Source organism: Papaver somniferum, chromosome 8 (assembly GCF_003573695.1).
Source record: "Papaver somniferum cultivar HN1 chromosome 8, ASM357369v1, whole genome shotgun sequence".
NCBI lineage: Eukaryota > Viridiplantae > Streptophyta > Magnoliopsida > Ranunculales > Papaveraceae > Papaver > Papaver somniferum.
Window position 1 is genome coordinate 4,419,376 of NC_039365.1, and position 19,577 is coordinate 4,438,952.

The 19,577-nt window shown below is 35.3% G+C and overlaps 1 protein-coding gene and 1 long non-coding RNA gene across 2 annotated transcripts; one reads left to right on the forward strand and one right to left on the reverse strand.

Moving 5' to 3' along the window:
- Nucleotides 1–651: 651 nt before the first annotated feature.
- Nucleotides 652–1,177, reverse strand: LOC113304959 (5-methyltetrahydropteroyltriglutamate--homocysteine methyltransferase-like). Its single transcript, XM_026554078.1, has 3 exons — nucleotides 1,088–1,177; nucleotides 874–1,001; nucleotides 652–781 (listed from the first exon to the last, which is right to left on the reverse strand). Exons 1-3 carry the CDS (start codon nucleotides 1,175–1,177, stop codon nucleotides 652–654), a joined length of 348 nt encoding a protein of 115 aa, XP_026409863.1.
- A 12,625-nt stretch (nucleotides 1,178–13,802) lies between these two features.
- On the forward strand, nucleotides 13,803–15,789 carry LOC113302532. Its single transcript, XR_003336936.1, has 2 exons — nucleotides 13,803–14,001; nucleotides 15,012–15,789. It is a non-coding gene; the product is annotated as an uncharacterized LOC113302532 (long non-coding RNA).
- Nucleotides 15,790–19,577: the final 3,788 nt, after the last annotated feature.

Consider the following 19,577-nt stretch of genomic DNA (forward strand, 5'->3'; position numbering starts at 1 on the left):
ACTGCGTAACAAAATTATGCATCTATAACAAGTTATGTAATCATTGTTTTGGTTAATTTTAGTCTGTACATAAAAAATTGATGCATAATGCAGTATGCATCCGTATTTACGGGTGCATATCAGGTTATGCATCTATTTTCTCGATGCATAAAAGATTGTGCAACAATTTTCTCGATGCATAATGCATTATGCAGTCATATTTTCGGATGCACAATTTTCACGACTGCATAACATGTTATGTAGATATTATTGTAGGTGCATGACAAGTTATGCAACCTTATTTTTTGTTGGTTTCAATACTATGAAAAAAGTAACTATATAACGTGTTATGCAACCGTTTTCTGGACTGCATAACAAGTTATGCAAAAAAAAAAGAGCTGCAGAACCTGTTATGCATCACTATTCACACCTCCATTTTCTTCTAAATACAATAAGTTGGAGAAATGCTCGGATGTTGGTTTTAACCCTCTCATACAGTACATTATAATGACAAAACCTGGGGGTAGAACAAGTTCAGTGAACCAGTAAGGTATCAAAATCATCCAGCTAGTAAGGTATCAAAATCATCCGGCTACGTTTCAGACTACAGATAGGAAGAAAAAAAAACTCAATGTTCAAGTCAGCCCGAGGAAATTAAAAGACCACTAATTTTTAGATTAATAGCACATCAGCTAGTACAAGTGTGGGTCTTAATTGATGCGATTCCAGGTCTAGTACAAGTGTGGGTTCATCAAACTGCACCCAAGTAGCACCAGCTGCCTTAAACTCAGCCAAAACTTCCCTGTATTTCCACATATGCATATTACATACAGTCAGATACAAACTTAGCACATCAGCTACACAACCAATGATAATGAAGTTCGAAGAATATACTTATAGACCGGAATTATCTTTTCCAACAAAGAAAGAGGCGAAAACGATTTATCCACACCCTTCGCAAGCTTTGACAACAACAAGTAAGAAACAGGTCCAACAAGAACTGGCACTGTCTCGATTCCGAGCTAAAAAGAAAATCAACTTGTGGTTAATATGCATTGTTTGTGCTTAAAAAGCATAAGAAGAGAGCTAGTTATCTTGTATCATGTACATCTTTGGCCTCCTTGTATTCAGCTACTGCATTATGAGAAGCATATGTGGACTTCAGATCAGGACTCAATTCAGGCACAATAAAATACATGTTTCAAACCCAGTGGTAAATCAGATATATTCCTAACACAGTATAACTCGAATGACATATTGACTACTCCAAACAATATGCAAGAGGAAATGCAAGTAAGAAGAGAAACAATCTAAGAATGATCGAGGTTCCGGCTGAGAAATTATTTATTAATAAAACCACTCCAAGTAGTGAAAAATACAAGTTCACCAGTATAAAAAAACCCTAATCTCTCCCCCAAGCAAAGCACTCTCCCCTTAAATTCGACCTTTCTTTTCATTACCCAAGGACCCCAATTTAAAGGTCAATCGACCTTAATGGTATACAACTCATTTTATTTCGTGAGCATCTCGTGGAGATGCTTCTTACTTTGCCCGGATTGTTTTCCATTAAGTTTTCCCCTTTCTTTCGCTGATAATTTTGGATGTTTGTCGGGACAGCTGTCTCCTTTCTTGCTCCATAATTTATTGACTTCGCTAATTATTTTTTTAGCCAAGCAACCTTACTTCGTTCATCTTTTCTTCGTGGTTGGTGTCTTGTTGGGTACTCCAACTGATTCTTCTTATACGAGGTACTTCATTTTTAGGGTGTTTCCTCTTCGTGCTCTGCGTTATTAGCTAGGGGCGAGGTAGTTCTGACATTTGATTTGACAAGTCACTGACCGAGATCTTTAAATGAGATTCTTCAGTTCTATCTCGTGCCTTCCTATGCGGCCACGTGGTGAACATATTTTGTGTACCTACAATATTGGTGAAGCCATGAAAGAAAAAGGAAGGAAGAAAGAGTTCTGGAGAATGGAGAGAAAACGATACATATTTTTCGTTTCTGATTTTCTATTGTAGTTATATATATTCCCCACGAAACCATTAAGCTAACTCCGTATTTATCTTATGCCCCCTGTTCTCTTAAAAATATATCCTAGTATTTTCTTTCTAATCATGGTTTACTCCTTTATTTATCACTGGTAACCTAAAATGTCCCTTGCACAATTCTTTTTTTGCTGCCCCTTGGTCGTTACTGCCCCAAAATCAATCTTCGTTGACCTCCCCTCACGGCCGGCGCTGTCAGGGTATTTAACGAGAAAGCTTTGAGATGGTGGAGAAAACTGAAACCTAATTCCAAAGAATTGGAAAATCAGAATGCTCCGATAGGTCTCGCAAGAACCTATGTGCACCAAAAGAAACAAGGCTGTGAGCTCTCTCGCTCTTTGAATGAGAAAATAATAAAAGAACTACACCCTAAACGTCTAATATATAGGCTAACCCTACTTTCCTAGTCTAAATACAACTAGTCTATTCGTCTTTACCACTTTCCAAAATCCGTCGGTTAATAAATGGAGGAAACCGATCACGCGGATCGTTCGTTTTCCCAAATCCGTCTGCCCCTATGCCCAAGTCACATAGCATTTGTTTTGATTTTATACGGCCCATCTACTGCCATATTTGTTATCTCTAATGGGCAGGGAATAGATCTTTCCAAGACCAAACAAAGTTCTTGGACAGTTCACTGACTAAAATCAATTAGCAAATAAGAGTGTTAAAGAAAAAGGATAACGCAATCAAGATACACTCATGGCAACTGTTATCATGACATGTTCCCGTGGGATCCCATAAAGTGTGATTGGAAATTTTTACAAATTCTGAATCGCGGTAGAGCAATTTGAAAAAGTACAGAAGTTAATGAAAAGTAACTCCTTGATGGCTTGATCCCTGAATACAAAGAATATGAAATTTACTTTGCTGTGATCAAACTCACAGAATTTAACTGTATCAAACTGTATTACTCGGACATAGAAAAAGACATCCGAAAGACATTAGATCTGAAAATACGTCACACATCGTTTGAACTTTGAAGCTATTCCGTTATATTTTTGCACCAACTTTTCAATGGATATATCACATATCCCCAATTAGAATCGCTAGTTTTGTGATGTATGAAAAGGCGGGGGTCTAACAACCACACCTAATATTTCGTTTAACAATCTGTATGGACAAACTCCAATATACTTTTAAGAAAATCAACTAGACCGTCAGAATCAATCTTATAAAAAGTATATCAAGAGTTATATCTCAATTTTTCGATTCAATACTTTACTCAAGCAAATAGAAATCTGCGAGTCTAATTGAATATAAGAAAAATTAACTTGAACGGTACCAAAGACCAATGTTCAAGTATCAATAAATTTCAATCAACAACCAAAGGTTGGATTTACCAATTGATCGATTCAACGCACAACCTGTGATATTTCAATCATATAGCGAAATATAACGCGGAAAAGAAATAACACAGACACCTGGAGTTTTGTTAACGAGGAAACCGCAAATGCAGAAAAACCCGGGACCTAGTCCAGATTGAATACACATTGTATTAAGCCGCTACAGACAGTAGCCTACTACAAACTAACTTCGGTCTGGACTGTAGTTGAACCCCAATCAATCTCACACTGATCCAAGGTACAATTGCGCTCCTTACGTCTCTGATCCCAACAGGATACTACGCACTTGATTCTCTTAGCTGATCTCACCCACAACTAAGAGGTTCTACGACTCAAAGTCGAAGACTTTAATAAACAAATCTGTATCACACAGAAAAGTCTACAGTAATAGATAAATCTTTCTCCCACCGAAATACCTACGAGTTTTGTGCCGTCTTTTGATAAATCAAGGTGAACAAGAACCAATCGATAACCCGGAATTATATTCCCGAAGAACAACCTAGAATTATCAATCACCTTACAATAATCTAAATCATATGATGGCGAAACTAGATATTATGGAATCACAAACGATGAGACGAAGATGTTTGTGACTACTTTTCTATCTTGCCGATCGGAGAAATTAATCTCGATCCAATCTTACAATTGTACTCAATACGATAAAACAACAAGATCAGATCACGTAACTACCGAGAAAATAGTTGGGTCTGGCTTCACAATCCCAATGAAGTCTTCAAGTCGTTAACCTACAGGGTCTCGAGAAGAAACCTAAGGTTAAAGGAAAATCGACTCTAGCTTATACAACTATTATCACACAGGAGGTGTGGGGATTAGATTTCCCAGTTGCTAGAGTTCTCCTTTATATAGTTTTCAAATCAGGTTTCCAATCAATGTTAGCTTAGTAAAAAAGCATTGAAATATCCACCATTAGATGAAAACCTGATTAGATTCAAGCTAATATCTTTCAACTTTTAGATCGAATCTTAGCTTGTTAAACACAAATGAGATGTATTTCATTTAGGTTTGAGTAACCGTACCTAAACGTGTACACCTAGTTGGTTCAACAGTAGTTAACCAAATGGTTAGCCATATGAGAACTTTCATATCAACCATATTCTTCTTACCACAACTAGTTCAAATGACTCAAATGAACTAGCAAAAGAGTTGTTCAATTGCTTAGATCTTTTGAAAAACACAATTGAAACAAAATCGGTTTGATTCACTTGAATCGATTCATGAACATTATATCCATGGTTCGCAAAGATTGCATTCCTTATAATTTAAATGTTTAAGTTCATGAACTGACCAATTTGATAAAGTAAGCAGCTTTAGTATGCGTACGGGTATGTGTACCTAAGCAACCGGATTTGAGTTGGTTTTGGTTTCCAGCCTTAGCACAAAATCTCGGGTAGAAAACTGCCGCCAGTATGTGTAGGGGTACACATACTTAAGGTGACTGGTTAAGAGTTTGTCAATTCCCAAACTCAGCAGATATTCACGGACGTGAACTTCTTCCAGTATACGTATGGGTACGCATACTTAACCTGTCTCCTTCACCAATTTCTTACATACGCATATGCATACACTTGGTTCCCGGTTCATGGATTTATACACTAATGTGCGAACACACTATATATGCTTATATCCAAAGATGGTTACATAATCTCAACTCTACACTTTAATCATTGAAACATTCTTAGAGGATGTTATATAGTTGTTGTTCACAAACTGTTTTTCATCAAAGCGATTTTCAAGATATTGAAATGTCAACATGACTTTCGTCACGAGTAAAGATGAACTTGGCTAAAGCGAAATCTTACCAACACATATTTCGAGAAATAGAAAGGAGAGTTAAACTCGGATCGAAATAGCAAATGTGTATAATTGAAATCCATATACTTATACGACTTTCGTCTCAAGAGTAGGAGATAAAGTAGATAGACTTTTGAGTGATAGATAAGTTCAAGTATCCCGATACCTTTTAGTCGATGAAGTTCCACTGGTTCCTTGAGTAATTCTTCGTCTTCGTATGATGATCACGGTGGAGTCTGGAGTTCAACTACACTTATCTATCCTAGTCCGAGACTTTAGCTATAAGTAGACTAGAAATCGAGATATATAGTTTTGACAACTAAATTTTACAAACAAGCTTGAGATAGCACGCTTGCGAGTTCGACCGAGCAATGCTCTAACAATCTCCCTCTTTGTCAATTTTAGTGACAAAACTATCAATACATATGGAATACAAAATAAATAAACTTTGCAGCTTCTCTTCCACATGCATGATCTCCTTGGTTCTTCAACATTACTCGAAATATTCGTCAGTTCCAAGTACTCCAATGATTCCAAAGGTTGTAAGTTCAGTATCATCGTTGTTGAAAATCCGTAGCCATAACAATGAGAAAACAAAGGCTCTCAATCATTGTTATACAATGTCATAGTATTATTACACAGCATCAAAGTTCAATTGTATCACAAGTTCGACAACAATACTATAGTGATATGTATCACCCCCCCCCCCCCCCCCCCCCCCCCCCCCCCCCACAGTCAATACTTACATCTCAACATGAAAACCACTCCCCCTTATATAATGATCCGAAAACCATATGTATTTTGTAGCGTGAACTACACATTAATTCTCCCCCTTTTGTCAATAAAATTGGCAAAGGTACGAAAACTAGTGGGATCCTAATGAAATTTCCATGGATATGCTTCAAGACCAAAGAAAAGCACATATCAACTTGTTTAGATGCAATCATAAAGCCGAAACTAAATGCATTTATCAAGGAGTTTATAAAGATACAAGATAACTCCTACAATATTCCACAGCCGCACTCCCCACAAATATTTGGTAATTAAGCACAAGTTCAATTAATAACTCTCCACCATAAAATGTCAATCCCGAAAGAACAATAAGAGTGACCTTACTTTCACAAGAAAAGAAGGATTTCTTTGGACAACACAAATCACATAAAAATATGAATTTGTATCCAAAAACTCAATTAAATTAACCACAAGAGAACCCATGATTAATTTAATCGGAAATTCTCAACATAAGAAAACTTACAGATCCACACAGTATATATATATAAAAAAATATGGATCAGGGAAGATCAATAATACGGAATAGACAAGGATTCATTCTATATCCCTGTAATGACATACAATATACGGAATAGACAGGGAAGATCCACACAATGACATACAATATACATAATCCCTGTAAACAATTTTTTTATCCTTTCTTATATCAAATAATGACGTAAAGTCTTTAACTTTTGTAAGTCAAAAGTTCATTCAATCTTTTATCAATACTTGCATATCGACATACGAAAGACTTAACTTTTGACCACATACGGGACAATCATAGTTCACAGACGTAAACACACATACCCCATAATAATTTGCAATATATAAAACCATAAAGATTAATACTTCAAAAATCATCTTCCAAACAAACTTTATAATGTAAGCAAATAAATCTAAAAACATTGAAGATGAAAATCATTGGACATAGCTATGTGTAATCACAATAATGGCTATTCCAAACTCTAGTTATTCTTCCTAAAAATCAAGAAAAAAAATTTCATAAGAAGATTTCCTAGACAAAGTCAAATCAAAGTTCATTGAGAACCTCATACCTTTCAATGAATCCATCATAGAAGGTATCACTGATTTCCTTTACTCTTTTGACCGTAAATACACCATGTTCGTGAGTTGAAATGCTAACTTTACGATCAACCACCCGAGAAAGTTGTCTAGCCTTGACACAGTATATGATGAGCTTCTTTTGATTCTGTATCAGAATATTTTGATTAGCTAGGATTCTGGCCTGACCATCTAAGAGTTTGTTTATTTTCAATTGAAGATTTGCAAACTCGACCTTTGAATCATTCTGAAAACAAATTAAATCCTTGACAGATTCACCCATCCAAGAGTTGTGTTCCTTCCTTGCAAGCATCTTCTTTAGAACCAACTCTTGAATCAAATCACATCCTTGAGTGTCTTCCTCCATATCAAAATGCACAATATCTTGAGATTCTGCAGAGTTCTCCATATAATTTTTTGTTAGGGACGGATTAATATAATATAAGATGTATATGTATTAAGAGAAGTATCTTATCATTAAGGAAACCCTATGAACTCACAGGAATAGGACACAGACGTTCAAGGACCGCTCACAAGATAATAATGGATATGAACAAAGTCCAGTAAGAAGAAAAAAACACAATGTTTGTCAATATTGCTCAATAATCCTTAAAAATTAGAGCCTGATTCATGAAGCAGACTTGCATAACTCAGATTGACAAAAGGAAACAACACACAAAAATGTACAACAAATCTTGAGACTCCCATAATCATCATCCTTTTACCTCTGAAGATAGATTCAAGGATGAGGTTACCTAGAGTTAGGTAAAGGGGTGAGAAGTGATCTCACTACCAAACATGGGAGAAGGATTGTACAAGTTGTTTGACCGTTCTACTTGTATATTCCCTTATTTCCTTCGATTATAACGTATTCCAGAGGAATCTGTCAGAAACCTTTTCAAAAGTCCATCCGAAGGATTTTTCTGAGGACTGGGTCTAGGACCTCGAGAAATCGGTTCCAGAATAGGGAATTTGGAGGATTTCCATTTTCTTGATCTAGACTTACCAGACTTGTTCTTGTAACCACGGCGAAAGTCTTCATTAGTGGCACAAGAGTTTATACCATAATGAGGAACACGTAACCTGTGATCATTTCTTGAAAAGAGATCATTTTTATAAGATTTCTGATTTTCTACGGGTAAGATATTCACTGTACACTTCGTCAGATGATTTACTCCATTGACGGTAGAAAGAAGTAAATTATGAAGATTAGAATTTTTTTTCCTCCTAGCAAAATAATGAAGATCATAGTGATTATTTTTCCCACAAAAGGAATATCATCGTAGAATTGAGACATGATTCCCTTGACTCAAAACTTCTGCCTGCACATGCGGATTTTGCAAGTGGTTCACCGTAGGTAATTCCTTGGAGGAATTTTTCTTTACGCTAGGTAAAACCTTGTGAGTATGGGGAGAAGGAGTAGAAGATGACTTAATCATCATGACAGAGTTTTCCCTTTTCAAGGTGTTACACTATTCTTGGGCAAGTTGAAGAGCTGCAGCAAGTTTCTCTTTTTCAACACGAGTCTGTTTAGATCAAATGAATGCGTCTCGATCAAACATTTTTCTCTAATTGAGTCTTCCTTAACAATATCTTCAAGAACACTAATATTTTCATTTTGTAGAGTAGTTTCTTGAATAAGTTTTTCGATATTATTAGAGAAGTACTCAATGATATTATAGAGTTCTCGTTCTCGTTCTCGATCAAGAGACTTTTCAAATTCATCAAGAAGCTGAGCATGATTTTGAAAATCAATAGCCTTAGTAGGAATTTTTAAGATTCTGGTGAGCTCCATTTCATCTTTTGATATAGTGTCAATTGTCTCATTTCCTCGGGATTCGAAAGAATCGGCTAAGGAGTAATCCTTTGAGGCAATCCCAAGACATTTGGCATAATTAAAAGCTTTGGAGGACATGTTGGTGTGTGTATATGTCAGAGATGAGATTTTTTCCACAGACTCATGTTGCTACATACACAGACTTATGACGTCTTAAAACGTGTTTAACTGCTCTGATACCAATTTAAAAAGCGTGGGTCTAACAACCACACCCAATATTTCTCTTAGCAATCTGTATGGACAAACTCCAATATACTTTTAAGAGACTCAACTAGACAGTCAGAACCAATCTTATAAAAAGTATATCAAGAGTTATATCTCAATTTCTTGATTCAATACTTTACTCAAGCAAATAAAAATCTGCGAGTCTAATTGAATATAAGAGAAATTAAATTGAACGGTGCCAAAGACCAATGTTCAAGTATCAATCAATTTCAATCAACAACCAAAGGTCGGATTTACCAACTGATCTATTCAACACACAACCCGTGATATTTCAATTATATAACGAAATATAATGCGGAAAAGAAATAACACAGATATAGAAGTTTTGTTAACGAGGAAACCGCAAATGCAAAAAAACCCCGGGACCTAGTCCAGATTGAACACACACTCTATTAAGCCGATACAGACACTAGCCTACTACTAACTAACTTCGGTCTGGACTGTAATTGAACCCCAATCAATCTCACATTGATCCAAGGTATAGTTGAGCTCCTTACATCTCTGATCCCAGCAGATACTACGCACTTGATTTCCTTAGCTAATCTCACCCACAACTAAGAGTTGCTACGATCCAAATTCGAAGACTTTAATAAACAAATATATATGACATAGAAAAGTCTACGGTAATAGATAAATCTGTCTCCCACATAAATATCTACGAGTTTTGTTCCGTATTTTGGTAAATAAAGGTGAACAGGAACCAATCGATAATCCGGACTTATATTCCGAAGAACGGTCTAGAATTATCAATCACCTCATAATAATCTAAATCGTATAATGACGAAACTAGATATTGTCGAATCATAAACGATGAGACGAAGATGTTTGTGACTACTTTTCTATCTTGCCTATCGGAAAAATTAATCTCGAGCCAATCTTACAATTGTACTCAATACTATAGAAACAACAAGATCAGATCACGCAACTACAGAGAAAATAGTTGGGTCTGGCTTCACAATCCCAATGAAGTCTTCAAGTCGTGAACCTACAGGGTCTCGAGAAGAAACCTAAGGTTAAAGGAGAATCGACTCTATCTTATAAATTTAGTATCACATAAGAGGTGTGGGGATTAGGTTTCCCAATTGCTAAAGTTCTCCTTTATATAGATTTCAAATCAGGTTTGCAATCAATGTTATAGCTTAGTAACAAAGCATTCAATATCCACCGTTAGATGAAAACCTGATTAGATTCAAGCTAATATCTTTCAACCGTTAGATCGAATCTTATATTGTTATACACAAATGAGATATATTTCATTTAGGTTTGAGTAATTGTACCTAAACATGTACACCTAGTTGGTTTAACAGTAGTTAACCAAATGGTTAGCCATATGAGCACTTTCATATCAACCATATTTTTCTTTACCACAACTAGTTCAAATGACTCAAATGAACTAGTTAAAGAGTTGTTCAATTGTTTAGATCTTTTGGAAGATACAATTGAAACAAAATTGGTTTGATTCACTTGAATCGATTCATGAACATTATAGCCATGGTTTGCAAAGATTGCATTCCTTATAATTTAAATGTTTAAGTTCATGAACTGATCGATTTGATAAAGTAACCAGCTTAATTATGCGCACGGGTATGCGTACCTAAGCAACCGGATTTGAGTTGGTTTTGGTGTCCAACCTCAACAGAAATTCTCGGGTAGAAAACTTCCGTCAGTATGCGTACGGGTACGCATACTTAAGGTAACTGGTTAAGAGTTTTTCAATTCCCAAACTCAGCAGATATTCACGGACGTGAACTTCCGCCAGTATGCGTACAGGTACGCATACTTAACCTGTCTCCTTCACCAATTTCGTACACACACATATGCATACACTTGGTTCCCGGTTCATGGATTTATGCACTAATGTGAGAACACACTATATATGCTTATATCCAAAGATGGTTACATAATCTCAACTCTACACTTCAATCATTGAAACATTCTTAGAGGATGTTATATAGTTGTTGTTCACAAACTATTTTTCATCAAAGCGATTTTCAAGTTATTGAAATGTTAACATGACCTTCGTCACGAGTAAAGATGAACTTGGCTAAAGCGAAAGCTTACCAACACATATTTCAAGAAATAGAAAGTCGAGTTAAATTCGGCTCGAAGTAGCAAATGTGTATAATTGAAATCTATATACTTATACGACTTTTATCTCAAGATTAGGAGATAGAGTAGATGAACATTTGAGTGATAGATAAGTTTAAGTCTCCACATACCTTTTAGTCGATCAAGTTCCACTGGTTCCTTGAGTAGTTCTTCGTCTTCGTATGATGATCGCGGTGGAGTCTGGAGCTTAACTACACTTACCTATCCTAGTCCGAGACTTTAGCTATAAGTAGACTATAAATCAAGACATATAGTTTTGACAACTAAATTTGACAAACAAGTTTGAGATAGCAACGTTTGCGAGTTCGACCGAGCAATACTCTAACAGTGTATTTATTCGTTCACAGGCTATTGCAAACTTGCAGTATGGATAGGCCTTGAATACTAGACGTGGGGATTTTTTACAGGAGACTAAACAGCCTAAACCTAGTTCGTGCGTGGCTGATAAATGAGACCAAAAGTGCGGTCAACAATACATGGATTATAAACCAGTCACCTTTATTGCAAATCAAGCCTTATTAATTTTTCATTAGAACTTAATGAAGTTGCTGGGCACCGAGTTTTTATCCTGACTGAATTATGAAGTTTGTATTTGTATTTTTTATAGATGGGAGTCCACTGTTATTTTTTCAACAAGTTCAACGAGTTACACGGACACTTTGTTCTTGTTCTTTTAGAACCAGGGTATCAACGCATATATCCATGTTATCGCCAAAGTCTTGAGATGATGGAGAAAATTTAAATCTAAGTCTCCCACCATTTGTTTTAATGGTACTCTAAAAAGTGATTGTTGATGCCCATCTACTGCCATATTTGTTATGTACATGTGGCGGCCGGCGGGATGGAATTTGATCTTTCTAAATAGAGCTTGGGCGACAATAAATTTAATTCTTGAATTATTCGTTTTCCAAGATCTAGAAGCATTTAAATAAAATGATAATGCAATGAAGATATGCTCAAGATTAAGGGTTTTAGAAAATAATTTATCATATGAAGATATTGTACTTGGCATTTCTTTATCATCATATATAAAAGTTGTCTTTATTTGTGCTATTTAACGTTTGGTACCCAGTAAATGTCCAACACATTGCTTTCGTACCCAACATTTCAAAAATTAATGGTTAGTACCTTGATCCGTAAAGTCAAACCATTGACATAATAGTAGGTTAAACAAATAATAATAAAGATTAATACTTAACGGTGTTAAGTTAATGTTAGCATCCGATTTTATCTTATGGTCAGAAGTGAATCGATCCGATGTCTAAAATGAAATCCATCAAAAAAAGAAAATACACCTCTCTCACACCTTTTCAACCACCATTTTTTTTTTTAATTTATAAGAAGCAGACTTCTCAAGCTTACATTTAATCCTCTGTTTCAAAAATAAAATCAAAGCTAAGCTAAGATCTAAAAATCATATTGTAACCTAATCTCCCATCCTCCTTGATGAATCTGTTGTTGACCCAAATAGACAAAACAACACCACTCGCACCCAAAAAAGGTATATAAGTCAATTCAAAGTGATCATCATACCATAGTTGTCTTATAATTGAACTAGTTATAAAACCTCATAATCTTGGTTTCTCTTGGAAAATCTTAAATGAACATATTCCCTTAACTTTACCAGTCCTCCGAAAGACAACCATTTGTCCCTTTTATGGTGAATATTGAAGCCTTATAAAAAAAATTGAAGCAAGAGAAGTAAAGTTTATGGAGGATTCGTATGACATAAGGTAAAAATACAAGTTTATAAAAGTCATTGTTTTATTTTTATTGCTTACCTATAAAATTATGCCAAAGTAGAAGCATAAAACCCTTGTGATTTTTTATTTTTCTCTAACAAGGGGGTATTACCAAAGAGACGATTTTATGGCATTAACTTCAAACAACAAACACTAGTATTATCGTGTTGAAAGTGAACATTTTTTTATCAAATATAATTTTTTTCATAAATTTATCAATTTTTTAATAAAGTGTTCATGTGAAAATAAATAAGACAGTATGGCTCTTTTCTAGAGAATACATCGTGTGTGGATAATAATTTTCATTTCCAATCTCAGAGAAAATACTTTTCATTCCGATTAGCTCTATCCCTGTTTAAGAGTATTTTAGAGATAGATTTTATAGGAACTGCACGATCCTATTTGGCCAAATAACGTTGTTAGACAATTTTTACAAGAGCATAAACTCAAGTCTCGAGGTCAAGAGTCAAGACATAGCGTCCTAGCATCTAGATTTTAGGGGTAATTTTATAAAGATAAAAATGATATATAGTACTAGGTATTGGTTCGTGAAACAATTATTTTTGTAATTGTTAATAGAAATAGGGTATCAACGAATATTGTAACCAGATCATTCAAGTTTATCATTGTTCTTGTTACCCATGTAATTTTACTTCTTTCTCAGCTTTACAAGTGGACATTTTGATAAATTACCCCGATATATACCCATTAAAAAACGTCCCCGTTTTTATAAAATTTGTTAAACTGACCATACAGTATATTTTCACATCTTGGACCCACATATTGAGTCCACAGTCATTTACCTAGTCCAAAAAAAAATGGGTCAAATTACTATGAACCCCAGCACTATATCTAAGAGTGAGAGAAATTTCAGCCGACACTCTTCCTCTTCTCTTCTGTTTCTTCTTCTCTTTGTTTTTATTTCTTTTCTCCCCTGTTGTTCGTTGTTGTGATTCCGAGAGTGATTTTGATATTATAAAATCGAGAGAAAGAGAGGAAGTTTATGGAATGGCCGGTAATGGTGGTATTGATTCATATAATCAAATCAAACTCAGGAAAAGTAAATCAGGTAAAAAAAATTTACGGTTTGTGGTTTCTCTTTTGATTTTATGTGAAATTAATCATGTTACTGAAGAATAAAAGATGGGTTTTCATTTATGAAGATGATAAAGATGGATTACTAGTTGATTGTAAGATTTAGTGAGGATTTGAAAGATATTTATGGTTCTTGGTGATTGGGTGATTTATAGGAAATTAGAGGATGGGTTTTGAAGAACATGATGTGGAGAAGAAGGTTATAGTTTTATATCGAAGTTTTATTTACAAAGAAGAAGAGTAATTGAGAAATTTTTAGTTAGGGTTTGTTGAGAAAAATTGGTGGGTATATAGTGTTGATTGAAGTTGAATTGAATTGCTAGGGAAGATTGAATTGTTGTAAGAGGTTAGGGATTTTATTTGAGGGTTAATTGAATTGAAATTTTAGATGAATGATTAGGGGTTAGAGTATCAATGTGACTGTTATGGGTTTAATGGCCATGAAACTCATTACAAGATTGAAATGAGAAGATGGGAAAGATTCGGAAAGGTTTTCGACTGTTAATTGGTACTAAGATGCAGTTGTGGAAGAAGAAATGGCTTTTGTGATATGTAGTTGTTGTATGGTTGATAGAGAAAGATTGGGAAGATGATGCTGAGTCCATGTGTATGGTGATGGTGAAATGGGTTGTTAAACAGATTTTGTTCAACCTAGTCATGGAACTGGCATATTCATCAAGGGTCGAGAGTTCTTCTGAAGCCAACAAGAGGAAGAGATGAAAGTAGTTAAAGTTGATGGATTTTGGGTGAAATTTGTGAACGGGAAATGAGCAGAAATTGATAATGAATGTTGGTTGTAGTTCGAGTTTGGGTTCGAGTTTGTGTGGTGGTCGTAGCCCAAGTTTGCAGGTTGAATTGGGTTCGAAATGATAAGTATTTGATGGAGTTTCAAGACTGAAACTTAGTTAAACCAATGATGTTATTGATAATGAAAATTGTGTTTGATTGACTAATTATGGGTTGTGAATGAATGTGAAATTGCAGGTTAAGGCGGCTCATACAAGCTTTGTGGTTTTTTTCCATGGTGCTTGTGGATTGTTTAACAGGGTTTGAGATGGATTTGTCGATGGCAGAATTGGATGAGTTTGAATACATAAACCAGTTGAATGTCCATGGGGTTTTGAAGGAACTGGAGCTAGAAAACATGGAAAATGATAATGGTGTTGCTGTGGATAATGGGGAATGAATTGAAGTGTATTTGAACTATCAAATTACAGTATTTGTTATCGTAGTTCAGTGGGTCTGGTGTTTACACCGAGTTACTTGAGATGAGTTTCGGCAATTGGTAAGAGCTAGGAGTTGCAGGTGAATGAATGTGTGTGTACATGGAATGGTGGTTGAATGGGGATTGATTTAGCAGTTGAGCTCAATCTGAGATAGGAGTTGCAGGTCAATATAGCATGACAATGTTATGAGCATGTGGCTTGAATTGGATGAAACTGCAAGTGGAGCTCGGTTAGGAAGTTATGCACTGTAAAATTATATGATGAGGTTTGTGCATGGCCGTGCAAATGGTCTCGACTCGACTCGGCGTTTCAAATCGACGAATCAAGTGGATTCAGCTATACTCAATAGGAAGGGCTTTTTAGACATATTTACGTTGCCACCTAAGCAATAACAGCTGCTAACTTCCGTTTATAGTTTTTTTGAATAAAACGGTCAAGATAAGGATACTTTAACAAATTTCTAAAAAGTCGGGAACTTTTTTAGTGTAAAGTGAAAGCATGGATACTTTATCAAAAAGCCCTAAAATTTCTGTGCATTTGAATTTTTGAAATTAGGTCTCGAGGTGAGGGGGTGATATAACAAATATAAAGTAAATGTGCTCAGCAATAGATAATAAACCGGTCACATTCAGAAGCTAATCATGCAATTAACCTTCCTCACACGTTATTTGTTCATTGGAACATGATGAATATGTCAAAAGAGAATCGGTACTATATATATATATATATCGTACAAAAATGAAGTGCACTTTTTTTAAGTCTTTGGAAAACAGCGATTATACAATTGTTGAGAAAATTTTGATATGGTGGAGAAAACTAAAGCATAAACCCACGATAATAGTTAGCGTCATGAGGGTGTTTAAAGATGTTCGTGACATTTTTTTTTCCTTCCATTTTTTCTTTTCATGTGGGAAGAAGAAATCCTACATCCCTCCGGGTATGGCATGTTCCCTTCAGGTATGGCTGTTCGATTGGACTTTGCTTTTTGAGTACTTTGAAAATGTAATTAATCAACAAGACATAAAGGATCTTCTGTAATAGTTTTTCAAACATCTAGAGGTTTGGTTTTTTGAAATTGGTTGTTGCCAGATTTTTGTTTACTAGTCGTACTTATTACTGGGCTATTAGTGGTGTTTCCCTTATGTCTTTTCTGCTACCTTTCTCTATTTACATTTTATTTTGTACCCCTACATTTGGTACATTTGAAGCAAATGAATTTAACCTCTGCATGCCAACTTTGTTGTAGCTGTCGTGTCCTATTTACTCCTGGATTCTACCGTTCATTAAAGAAAACCACCAACCAACTCTAAGGTTTAGAGCTTCCAAATATACAACCTAAAGTTGCTATAATTTTGCTAGCATATAGCTAGTTTCTAGGAAAACCCCCAAGTTAAGCTTACCTTTGGACCTTTTGTTGGGCAAATTGTCGTCAATAAAATTCAAGCAATGTGGGGGAGCCATGCGTGTTTTAGAAATCCGCGAAATTTAATCCTAGATCAATTGGAAAAAGTATATAAATAAATCCCTTGGTCCCTGAATACAAAGAATATCAAATTTACTCAACTGAGTCAACTCTGAACAAACTCACAGAATGTCACTGTATCGAACAAACTCACGTCCTTTGAAGCTATTGTGGTATATTTTTGCACCAGTTTTTCACTAGACATATCACATATCCCCATTTAGAACTGCTAGTTTTGTGGTGTATTTCAATTCGTCCAGGGGCAGTTGCAAACCTGCAGTTTGGATAGGGCAGGAGGCTAAATTTAGTTCATGCAAATCAATCCTTATTAATTGCTCATTTGAACTTTATGAATTTGCTTGGGACCAAGTTTTTATCCTAACTGAACTATATGGTTTGTATTTTTGTGTTTATATAGTTGAGATATCGTTGTTATTTTCTCAACAAGTTCAATAAGTTACAGAAACAATTTGTTTCTGGTTCTTTTAAAATCAGGGTATCAACAATGCATATATGGATGTTAATGAGAAAGCTTTGAGATGGTGGAGATAATTGAAACCTAAGTCTCATAGCATGCATTTGTTTTCATTGTTGTGTATACTGCCATATCTGTTATCTCAAGTGGGCCGCGATTGGATCTTTCCAAGACCAAACATGGTTCTTTGACAGTTCTTTAGCTAAAATCTATTAGCAAATAAGAGTATTAGCAAATAAGAGTGTTAAAGAAAAGGATAACGCAATCAAGATACACCCATGGTTAAGTGTTATGGTATGTTCCCATAGGCTCCCATAACGAGTGATCGTAAATTTTTACGAAAAAAAAAATAAAATCCTTGTGCTACATTTTTTTCACAAAATTGGTCAAAAAGACCAAAACAAATATTTTCTGGGTGAAACGGACTGCTAGGTTTAGATACTGTTTATATGGAAATTAAACAGAAAAATACTGTTCATTTAGCCAAAATGGATATTTGACCCAGGAAAATAAAAACAAAAAAATATCAATCACCTAAAATACCCCTTTTTAGTCTAACAACAACCAAAACTCCACCAGTTGTGCGTGCTTCTTAACTGCAACACCCAAAATACCACTTTTTAGGCTACGACCAAGCAAAGCAGACACCTCAAAATTAGCCTGGAACAGGAAGTTCAGATAATCTGGAAAAAAAAATCAGAGCAGTCTAAACAAGTGCCGATAACACCTATCTGAGTGAAACGGAAAATGTTATCAAAAAAAAAAAAATCACATCCTGACCCTCAGCATCTCTAAAGTGCGCATAAACATACTAACCAATAAGTCCAACACCTACGCATATTGTCGACAGTTATACATAGTGCTTGCTCCATTAGACAAACCAGTTGGAGGATTATATTTTACCGGGTTCGCACATTGACAAAGCAGTTGGAGGATTAGATTTTTCCGGACTCACCCTACAAAAACAGAGGCTATGATGTTGCATCAACATTGCTGAAGCACACGTGTATTTTCCGGACTCACCCTACAAAAACAGAGGCTATGATGTTGCATCAATATGAGTCTGTTTTGTCGTAAAACAACTTCACAACTCAGAAGAGACAAACTCCAATCAAGGAATTCGACGACAAGATAAGATGCAGGTCAGCAATATGTAAAAGATATTACCATGTTTTACACCGTCCTGAAAGTCGAGAATAACAACTACTCCTTCGTATAAGTTCAGATGAGCACTCCAGATTGCATTTCTTGCATAACGAATGACACATATGTCAGTTGGACGACAAAATTAGTCACATGATCAATGGATCTCAGCATGTACAACAACCATATGATCAGTTACTTTCTATGACTTTGTTTGCTAACAACAAAAGGGAATAAAATAATGAAGATGGAAGCAAGACAAAACACCTAACAGAATCTATAGTAGGACAAATCATGATGCAGATACTGCCATATCTCAAACAAAAATCTACCACAGACAAGCAGATCAATACTCATTCAAAACTATGCAGCAAACAAAAAGTCAAATTTTACCGGAGAAGCTCCATAATCTCGACAAACAACTTCAGGCTAACGAAACCAATATAATAAGCGAAGATAATCCAGAATATACAAACTGCCATGTATCACATATAGATAGAGAACCAAAAGTGCTCCACAATGCATAATGAGAAAAGTAAGTTAAAACTCTCAATGACCGATGCAATTCTGCGTCTTTAAACACCAAGCTGGCTACTATCATCTGTGAAAACTATAGACTTAGAGCTAACCACGCCATGGAAAAACAAATCATTCAATTATCAAAACCACTAGAACATTAAGGGAACAAAGACAAGATAAGGAAAACAAAATCACGGAAACCATCAATAAAAACTAAAAATCATTTACCTCCCAAGCAACCACGACATTATTTACATAAGCTAATCCTGGGTTTAGTCATAACACGAGTCCTGAAGACAGATTATCCTTTTTACTTTAAAGTAAGTGTTGCATCAATATTTCCTGCCTTGCATCATATTGCACAAGTCAATATCTCATCATATCGAGCTAGTGGAGTAGTCAGGTTGGACTAAAACAAAAATAAATGTATTAGAAACTAAACCAGAAACACACTTCATGATTAAATAATAACGATTATGAAACCGTCTTTTACAGCCTTATGATTAAAATATTTTTCGTGGGTTGTAGTAATGAGGTTCAAACTCTCGGACTTGTGAAGGATAATTCTTTTAGAAAATAAAAATATATACAAAATTTTTGTCACAGGATCAAGAGACACTAGGACTCAGGATTCCACCATTAATTATTCACACAATTCATATATTTATTCGAAACAATTATAGCTTAAATCATAAGGACTCTCATTCTTGCCAAGGTAGATTTTT

Excerpts from the sequence above, each read along its gene's own strand:
- LOC113304959 (XM_026554078.1), bottom strand. The coding sequence starts at position 1,177 with ATGTATTTTATTGTGCCTGAATTGAGTCCTGATCTGAAGTCCACATAT. Across the intron at positions 1,002-1,087 it reads AATACAAGGAGGCCAAAGAT|CTCGGAATCGAGACAGTGCC; the intron begins GTACATGATACA and ends TTTTCTTTTTAG. Across the intron at positions 782-873 it reads AAGATAATTCCGGTCTATAA|GGAAGTTTTGGCTGAGTTTA; the intron begins GTATATTCTTCG and ends GTGGAAATACAG.